Source organism: Amphiura filiformis, chromosome 3 (genome assembly GCF_039555335.1).
Source record: "Amphiura filiformis chromosome 3, Afil_fr2py, whole genome shotgun sequence".
Taxonomy (NCBI): Eukaryota; Metazoa; Echinodermata; class Ophiuroidea; order Amphilepidida; family Amphiuridae; genus Amphiura; species Amphiura filiformis.
The window spans coordinates 31432916-31443237 of record NC_092630.1 but is presented as its reverse complement, the minus strand read 5'-3'; the positions used below and the strand labels follow the sequence as shown (position 1 = coordinate 31443237).

General features: G+C 37.5%; 1 protein-coding gene across 1 annotated transcript; it reads left to right on the top strand.

Annotated features, from left to right (window-relative positions):
- The first annotated feature begins 441 nt into the window (after positions 1 to 441).
- Positions 442 to 3402, top strand: LOC140147670 (uncharacterized). Its single transcript, XM_072169441.1, has 3 exons — positions 442 to 475; positions 1474 to 1605; positions 2251 to 3402. The coding sequence occupies exons 2-3, from the start codon at positions 1515 to 1517 to the stop codon at positions 3222 to 3224; spliced, it is 1065 nt and encodes a 354-aa protein (XP_072025542.1). The 5' UTR covers positions 442 to 475; positions 1474 to 1514; the 3' UTR covers positions 3225 to 3402.
- Positions 3403 to 10322: the final 6920 nt, after the last annotated feature.

The window sequence follows — 10322 nt, the reverse complement described above, 5'->3', positions numbered from 1 at the left end:
CATTGGTGACAAGTAAGATATGCATATTATAGGGGCAATGACTACTGCACTGGAAATTTTATTTCAGCACAGACAACAGTTTTGGAGTTACAGTCAAAAATGAGGGAAAACCAATATTTGATCAAGAAATCAATAACTACTTGCCTTGTGTTGCTGAATTTTTAGTGCAGTAGTTGTAGTCCTTGCCCCTGTAATATACATATCTTACTTGTCACCAATGCGCTATAACTTTTGAGAAAAACACAAATATAGGCACAAAATTGGTCAGGGGTATAGTACCCCCTTCAGGATATCAATTGCCCAACTGTTGCAAGTTCAAACATGCAAATAAAAATGTTGTCCACCCTTCAGTATTGCAAATTTGCATGAATATTAAAGTGGCTCGAGATTAATTTTGTTTAAAATGTAATCTTTATCTTTTTTTTTTTTTTTTTTAGTATTATCAACTGCAGAGTACCTAGAGAAGTTGTAAAAGGTTTGTCATCTTTCGATTTAGTGTAATTTGAACCAGAAAAATAGCGGTGGGTGGGAGGCACTCAAAGTGTATGTGTCAGTGATGGTGTCACTAAATAGTTTCATGACACCCCCTAAACAAATACCCTACAATGTTCCCTAAGTAAGTCTTTAGGGACTCAAGAAATGGAAAGTCTTTTTGGTTATTTGTGGTTTTATCATTCTATAGAGAGAGTGTGTGGGACATGGCTAAGTGGGACATGGCTAAGTGGGACATGGACTAAGTGGGACATGGCCTAAGTGGGACATGGCCTAAGTGGGACATGGACGAAGTGAGATTGGACTAACTTGGTCTGGACCAAGTGTGATTTAGACCAAATAGGATTGGACTAAGTGGGATTGGACCAAATGGGATATGGACCAACTGGGAATTGCTCGGTTTGTGTACTCACTTCTGGTGCATAAGATCCCAGGGTCAATTGCGGGCTGTGGTAACTTGCTAGGGTATTGACTTGGAAAAAAGTCTAAATTTAATTAATAACATCTGTAGATTCAAATCAGACATTTGCTCTCCCTGTGGTGCATTTAGAATTAGGTGAATGAACCATGAGAGCACCCTGTCCTTCAGAGGGGACGTTAAGCCATCAGTCTGGTGTAACATGGTAAAGAGAGCCATACTTGTACATGTATTGCAGTCCATAGGATGCTAGCCCCTGATTGTCCCAATCCATCCTACTGATGTTTGAATTCAGTCAAGTACAGGACATGTGCACCCTTGGCCCAGCCTAGGCAGCCAATTTGTGGAGGAAGTCAACTGATTTAAAAAAGCACTATATCAAATTATGTATAATTATTTTGTTTTCCATGGAATTAGTTCATTTGTTAACAATTGTTATAAGCCAGAAGTTTTTTGTTCAACATATTCAATGCTGAAGATTTTCATTATTTGTAAACAGAACATGTTTAACAATATTGATTGTTTTTGTTTTGTCATTGTTTTTTTTTCTGTTTATGCTGAAGATTTGAACTTTTCCCAGCCTTTGGATTTTGCACTTCCGTTTATGACACTGGATGAATATCGAAATCGTTGGGTTGCTGTAGTGTCTTTACTTGACAAGCCCTGGATTGTGATGGCTGAGTCGACTAATCCTGGTAAGAATATTATGTTCTGTTATTCAATGTTCTGAAATCTCTAACAAATTTAAAGGTACAAGCATATGGAAGGGATCTCTGACATTGTTAAAGTTGCTGTAGAAATGAAGTGTAGACAGTGTGTGTTCAAATACTGAAAAGCTTGATCAACATCTTCAAAAACCAACTAAAGACTGAGGGTTTTATGCAGTCTCTGTGATGACTGCCATAACCATCAGGTGTTTATAACTCTCTGGATTAAGTTATTTTATTTTATACACTCCTTTATCAAAGCAGCCAATCAGAAAAGCAGTTTGAAAAATATGTGGAGTGCATTGATTGTGTATAATGTGCACTCCATGTACTACGCACAGTTCTTTCGCATGCGTTCGCGTCATGTAGGGCGTGGCTTGATTCATATTTCGGACGGGTTGATGCATTTATATTTGACTCTATTTTCCAACAATTTTAGTGATAATTTTGTTATAAAACAACAAAAATCATGTCTTTTTGGAGCTTGGGCTCGACGCATCAACCACAGCGCACATGCATTATTTTGTTTAATTTTTCTTCTAACAAGTAATACACGTTCATTAACCTATAAATATTACAATACTTTTCTTTAAATCAACTACTGTACTAATACTTTTCTTCTTTATATTACAGATCCAAATAAGAATGATTCATATACGGGTCATTTACAGATTGGCCAGCTCACAGAATCATCTTGGATACCTTCCATAGAAAAGAACACAAGATATTTCACCCAAGTTCAAGTACATACAATACGTGGTACACCCTTCATGTACATTTTATCTCTGTCACAAAGAACGAAAAGTGTAATACACAGGTTTGATGCTCTGACTTCCAGTGTATCTAGAATGCAGAGATTGCCGAAAGCAAGCGGTGCTCTGATGTTTGAAGATTACTACGATGGAAAACCGGCATTATTACTCATGTTGTTCGTCAATGAAAGGAGAATCAGAATGTTTGCAATGCCACAAAACTCTTCAAAGTTTATTCTACCTGAAGTATTTGGGTACAGTTTCCCACATACGACAACAGGCAAATGTATTAGGACAGGTGAAGTGTTGTGTTTTGTTGGATCACCCACATATGCAGTGACAGTGTTAAGATGGGATGGGTGGACGCTACACAGAGTTCATCATAACATTACCAAACTGCACAATCTCGAGCTTGCAAATGGTGAGGAGAGCATAGATACTGTGGCATTCCACGGTCATGTATTAGTGGCAGTATCAGAAAGAAAGAACTTAGGCAATTCAAAGGGGTATTTTGAGTTTGACCATATAGTCCACATATTCACATTGCCAAATAATGGGCAATTTGATGCAGCTAGTGTGCAAACTCTACAGGACATAGATGAGGATATTTATATGTGCAAGTTTATCCAACATGAACAACACCTTTACTTACTAGTGGGATTATTTAGTCGAGTTCTTGTGTACAAATACAATCAGTTTGGACAGTTTGAGCTTACCGCATCAGTACTGCAAAGTGCCACCAGTGCAGCTTATTTTACAACATATGATGGACAAAGTTTGCTTGTCACAGCGAGGTCGTACATCAGGAATTCACAATATTCTGAATTCCCAAAGAGTTCAGTGTATGTTTTATGAATACATGTAAGAAATGCTTACTGGGACAATGTACTGAATGTATAAATGACCTATGAGCAGCAGAGCTCAAAAAAAGGTAACTTTTCAGACCAAATGATCTTGTCTGTCACCAAGGGCCAATTAATATTATGCCCTTATTCTGCCATTAGCTGCTGATCGGAAATCTGTCCTTAAATTTAAATACCGTATTTCGTCAAATAGTCGCCCCCCTCAAATTAACGCCCCACCACTTTTTTTCAACCAAGATGTTTCAAAATGCCGATATTTCCATGCTATCTTGTGTAGTAAGCTTACCAAGTTGCCCACATGGTCGATAATAGCATCACTTTTTGGCGAAAATCTTGATTGGAAACCCGGAAGTGAACCAGAAGTCAGTGTTTCTAGTTCATAGTTCGTCATTTTAGCGTGAGTTTCAAGTTTACCTAATGATTTTAAGGGGAATTATCATTCTAAAATTGACCTTGAATAAACGCCCCCCTTGGGAAAATGTAACGCCCCGGGGGTGTTTATTTGACAAAATACGGTATAAACAGGCCAACAAAAACGTGATGGCCTGAGGCTTTCGAACATCTAGACTTATTTTGATCTCTGCCAATGAACTAACCTCAAAGAGGCCTAGAACTAGCCCCATTCCCAAACCGCCCCACCCCTCAAATAACAAATGTGAAGCAAGCAACCCCAGCACAGCGCCTGTGATAAAGAGACCCTACATGTAGATCCAGCACCTAGGGTTAATTAATGCCTTATTTGAATTAATACTGAACTAAACTTTTGCCTCACTCACAACTTGGTTTGCCAAATGTATGGTGTAAGATTTGCTATTTCATTCCAATCTTCATTCTTTCTAATTAGTGTCATTAGTACATTGAGGTAAGCCACTGACAAGCTGTGGCCTGTGCTATATTCTGAAAGTATGCACCATTCTCAAAATAATCAGAGGGTGTATGACTTTGCACCATATGTGACGTGTCATGTCAAAAGGAGACACTTTTGGGCAGGATTGTAAATGGAGAAATAGCCAAAAATCTGCCCGGGGGTGATTTTTTCACAATTTGGGTTTGTTGTGAATTTGTGATGTTATTAATGTTAAAAATATTGTCTGGTAGTTTCAGACCGGAATATAACTGGCATCTTTTACTTTTTTAGACATTTTTCAAGGTAATTCCTACTCTCAACATTGTCAATAATATTTTTAAAGGCCGATATCTCAATTTCCAATTTTATAATACCATAACTTACTTAACTCAATATCTTCGCTTAGGAATGTCCGATTTCATTGGAGAAAATGGCGTTGTGGAGCAAAATATCTCTATATTGAAGATATGTAAAAACCTCAAAATTGATAACCTGCCCAAAAGTGTCTCCTTTTGACATGACACGTCACATATATTTTGTCAATTCTCTTATGTAAGTAGGGAGCTGCATATCATCACCCTGCTACAATAATTGCTGAACTCATTTTTTGTAATTTTGAGAACAAAATATGGTTCAAGCATGTATTTAAATACATTTATTTGTCAATCTTCTTTGCACAAGAACAAATGATAAAGAGACACATTAAAAGGAATAATCAGAAATGATTAGGGGATCATGTAACTGATGCATGCTTCAACTAGATGTTGTACTTTGTTCCATAGGCGTAGATCCCGGGGGATGGGGGGACTTTGTTCCATAGGCGAGATCCCGGGGATGGGGGACTTTGTTCCATAGGCGAGATCCCGGGGATGGGGGGATTTACCCCCCCCCCCCCCAATATTTTGCCAGGGGGGATGCTCCATACAATCATCCCCCCAATGTTGACGCCTGAATATGGGTTTCTGATCAAATTAACCTCATATTTGCCCATTTTAGCCCCAAAAGTGCAAATTTTCGTGCGCTTCGCGAGCATTTATTCCGCTTTTGCACCATATTTCATCAGTTTAGCTTCAAAATAGCAAAATTTTTCACGCATTTGCACCATGAACTTATTCTGTTGCAAAAAAGTACTGCATTCATTATATTTCCAAAAATTTTTCCAACCCCATCCCCCTAAATGTCAAAAAGAAATCTACGCCACTGCTTTGTTCTCAAAATTACAAAATATGAGTTGGGCAATTATCGTAGCAGGGTGAGCCTGATGCAAGGAATACCTTGATTTTGAGATGGTTTGTGAAGATATGAGCCCACTATCTGCAAGTATGTAAATGCATTCACAACAAGTGGATAGAAGTTGTAAATGTTTATTTTTTTGGCAAATCTCCCAAAATCATGCAATATCCTGGATCTGCCTCTGTCAAACACAGTCCTCGCTCATTATCACTAAATAATCAAGATGTCTGCCGTGGTGACTTTTACATCTTTTACGTTAAAAGAGAGATTACTTGTTTTTTTCAAATAAAAAAAATCCTACTGAAAAAAAATTGTATTTCCCCCTTGCATAGTGGGTTTTGAGTATGGAGTACACAAATATATACGAGGGCTGGTCAAAAAGTTTGTAGAACTCGGTATGTTACTTTGTTGCACGGTATTGAATTTGGTCTCATTTGAAAGCTTGTTCCTTCAAAACATGACTGCAAAGATATTATATTTTTGCATCACTGTACATGGGCAGGACACTCTTCAGAGGAAGGCTACCTCAATGAATTCACAGGTACTACCAGAACTAAATACAGGGTCATCATGGAAATCTTCATAGCTGTTTCTGAGATCCAGGGATAGTCTTGATGACAGATCATTTGCCAAATGAAAGTACAATTATAGGCATATATCATACAATTTTTATAGCAAAATTGAGGCACGCCATCGTGTGAAGAAGGTTGATGGTAGGAATGTGGCTGTTCTCGGATTGTGTCCTGTACGCTATTCTTAGTTTGTCAAGCTGCCATTCACGACAGAGGGGTCAGTTAATCAAACTAACCATATTGTGGTTCAGGCATGGCCTTCAGTTAGTGAAACCTATTTTAGAATTTTCAGTCCTACCTTCATAATACCAGGTTTGCTGGTGATCAATGCTGGTGAGCCTTCTCTGAAGAGTGGCTCAAGGAGCTATCGGAAGACTTCCATTTTGTTGACATAGAAGGTTTCAAGAAAAATTGTGACGGGTATATTAAGGTATGTATTGACCATGCTCAAGGGAGAGATAGAAAGAAATTGGCTAGTACTCTTTCAAGTACCTTGTTCTACGAACTTATTGACCGCCCCTCGTACATGTATGGGTAAAGAGGTGTATTCATTCTTGCATGCATGTATTGAAAGTAGAGCAAGTATAATTATGTATTTATATATATATATATGTTTTATATGATATATTTATTTTTGTATTGTAATATCAAATTTACATTATATTATACTTGATTTGTCACTGTAACAAGTCTGTATGTTGAAAATCCTTTAAAGTCCTGTAAAAAATGGAAGGAGAACAGCAAACAGATACCGTATTGTTCCTATAAGCACACAGTCTCTATTAAACACCCACCAAAAACATTTCCAAAATGAAAATTGAAAAGCAATAAAATTTACCATTATTAAGTGCAAATATACATGAAAAGAATGTTAGATCATTCCTAGGTCTCACTGGATATTATAGGAAATTAATTTCTCATAATAAGCCATTCCTCCTGCAAACAGATGTGTCTAAAACTGGAATGGGTGGTGTTATTTTAGTCATTTCATGTAAAAAAGTGCACAAAAAATTGATCCCTAATAGACAACCAGCCTTCATGAAATGTCATGGCCCATGGGCGCTTATTAAGAACAATACGGTAAGACAAATTTTGACTAAAAATTACTTTTTAGTGAAAAAGTCCATATTTTTGCCTTATTTGGTCAATAATTCCAACAATAAGGTTGATTTTTAAACAATTAAAATACTTCCCTAGAATTGAGTCTCAAGATTTTGTTTAAAAACAGTGGTTTTGTTCCAAAATGATCAGTTGGGTCATTTGCCATCCCCCACTTGCCACCATCACAGATATTGTGTCCCAATATCTGTGCCGCCACTGAAAATGGTTGTTTTTTCCACCACATCTTTGTTTGTTTGTTTGGATTCTGTGACTCTTTTCCCTTATACATTTGTATATTGTGCATGAATTGAGGGCGAGTTTGCAGCGGTAATTCCTCGCTTTGCACCACTGAGGTCCCGGTTCAAGCCCAGGCGCGCCCAAGGACTCATGTGCACTTGGTTTATCCCGATTCCATGCTCGCTCTCGCAGGTTTTCTCCGGGATCTCCGGTTTCCTCCTGTATCGCAAAAATCGGTGATTAGTTGTTTGGTTATCAAAAACTTCCTTCACCCAATGGAATTTGGGGAGCTGCACAGATAATTGGTGGATGTTACAATCTAAATGCGGATAGGTGTGCGCCGTTCGGCAGTAACCTAGTTGATGCGATCTGATTGTGATGATTCACCATTGCAGCGAAATTACAGCGCTTTGAGTCCTCGAAGATCTGGAGAAAGGCGCTTTATAAATTCAAAATTTATTTATTATTTTGTTATTTATTATGAATTAAGCACAGCCTTTTGACTTGACAGACCCTTTAAAGGCCTGTTGATACTTTTACTATACAATACTGCAATGCAAAAGAATGTAAAATTATTGCATGTTGCTGCATGCAGTACTGGCATAATAATTTTCTCCACAGGAGAATGGGAGTCCCAGTCACATAATATATACCACATATGCAGGACTTAAATGGTGCTGCATGTATATATTGATTTTAAAATACATTCAAATAATTTGTTAAGCCTGTTGCATAAATCCACTCTCATTGACTGTAATAACAGGAACAAACCTGAACAATATCAAATAGAATGGCCTATACCATTTTTCATTCTGATGTGGAAGTGATGTTAATGCCCAATGAAATACGCACAGACGTCAGTCACTACCAGGGTGGAAAATGGTATAGAAGAAAGCCCTGAATTCACCGTGTTTGTATTCCTCTAATGGAGAGATAAAAAATGCATATTTGGATAGATTCATTGTGAACTTTGATTTAGCATTTTTCATTTTAGGAACTGATTTCGGGTGATATTTGTGCAGCCATCTTAATTTAATAGTTTGTTTCAAAGCCCCTGCGTGCATAAGGGAACAAACCAAAAGATCAATGACGTCCTATAAACGAAACTAGTTTCGTTTAGGGGGGAGGGGGTAAAAATACTCGATTACTTTTGTACAAAAACATCAGTCTGAAGAATGTGTCATTATTATTATGTCAAAATTTTCAACATTTCATTATTACGTTTCTGGCAGGGAGGGAGAGGGTCGGCTGAGAAACGAAACTAGTTACGTTTATAGGACGTCATCGATCTTTTGGTTTGTTCCCTAAGTAAAATCACCCACTTTTTGCACAATTTCAGTCCCCCCCCCCACCGTTTTTTTTCCCAAATCCATCACACAAAAATATCACACCTGGCATCGTCAGACATCCCACAGATAAAATATTTAAAAAAATCTGAAAAAAACAACCCCAACGCATAGAGGTTATGTGTGTTCTATAAGCTGCATATCCTACCAGCGACTGCTATACCTTGTTTAGGACTTTCAAAAGAAGTACCTGCATGTGCAACCATGACTGTTTCAAATAGCCCACCAAATTCATGCAGGTAACTCCGAGGTCGTGCATTGAATTGGTTTGAATGAGGAATACTACGGGAACCAGCGCCTTTTGTTAGAAGTCGCACATGAGTGAAGTGGATAACCTCTATTCCGCATTAGGTTTTCAACTGGGAAGGGGGTTGAGCCGAACTATTAAATTAAGATGACATTATGTACGTAGTACTGACTATATAAAACACATGAGGTGTGTTCATTGGCATATCTGTTTCAGCTACAGTGTCACCTCATTAATTTACTTGCTCCTTTGGATGTATTGTGATTGGTATTAGGATTTTAAATATCAAAAGCTCTGAACATAATTTTAGTGCTCGGTATTGCAAATCCACACATACCCTTCCAGTCAACATCCTACCCAGACCAATATACAAACCTGTGCCACTGTAGCTGAAACAGATACCAGGCATGTGTACTTAAAATTACTAATAGATAACCTGCAATATTGCATCCTGTTATATTATAAATGAAATAAATGAGCTGACTCGCTTTTTAATACTAATAATGATTAATGACAATTGTCTGTGTTCACCTGTCTGAAAGTTTAGGATCACAATTTTAGCATTCCAATCTATACACTGAATATTCTTTACAATCTTACCAGGCTTTCCAGGCAATATACACCCATTCCTTAGACAATAGATATTTAATAAATATGGGGATCTCCACATTTTTATTGTGCAATGATTTGTGGGAAGCCCCTAGCATGATATACAGATCCCATTCTATAGCTGCTAGTTAGGAACCTCATGTGAAAGAAATCAAATGAATGAAAAAAGTTAGAGGAAAACATTTTTGGTTTTGTTGTTTGATTTATTTTAATTTGTTTTGTAATTTTCAGATTATGACAAATATTTTGTGGGGAGGGAAAGCCAATTGATTGTTGATAAATTGTGAATGCTTTTCAGGCCTGTAACAGGAACCAACAATAAAAGGTTTGCATCTTGGTAGCAAAATCTCAGTCCAAATAGCTTCCATTTTGGGAATGTCTAAATCAGGCCTGGGATTAAATGCCAAATCAGAATGAATGTAGATGCAGGTACCGCCGCCATTTTTGTTACGGTCCTTAGGATAACAGAGAAATTAGGAATGTTGATTTCATTATCGGTGACTGAATCATCCAGCCATGTTTCACAGACAGTAATTATTTTGGCTCTAGTATTGGATGCAATCAATTTTAATTCACTCATTTTGGGACAAACAGAACGGGCATTGAGATTGATAATGTGAATACCCTTCTTAGAAAAGGTTTTTAAAACATCGTCAGAGTCAATATTGTTTATTTTAATATTGTTTATTTTACAGTTTCTATCATCTTTCCATGTGGAGATCCCGGTGTCCTGGCTAACGTTGTTATTTTCAGGCTCAATTAACTTCATTTGGTGAATCTGTGCGGAATCTTATCCTGGGACCTTTTCCTCTATGAGTTACAGGCATGGAATTGATCTTTAAAGATCTAAGACATTTCCAAACATCAGGGTTGATATGAGTGGATTTTCCATAGTCTT

What these genes read in the sequence shown, in the direction of transcription:
- LOC140147670 (XM_072169441.1), top strand. Translation starts at nt 1,515, where the DNA reads ATGACACTGGATGAATATCGAAATCGTTGGGTTGCTGTAGTGTCTTTA. An exon ending in GGCTGAGTCGACTAATCCTG is followed by an intron (nt 1,606 to 2,250) that starts GTAAGAATATTA and finishes TTTATATTACAG; the next exon opens with ATCCAAATAAGAATGATTCA.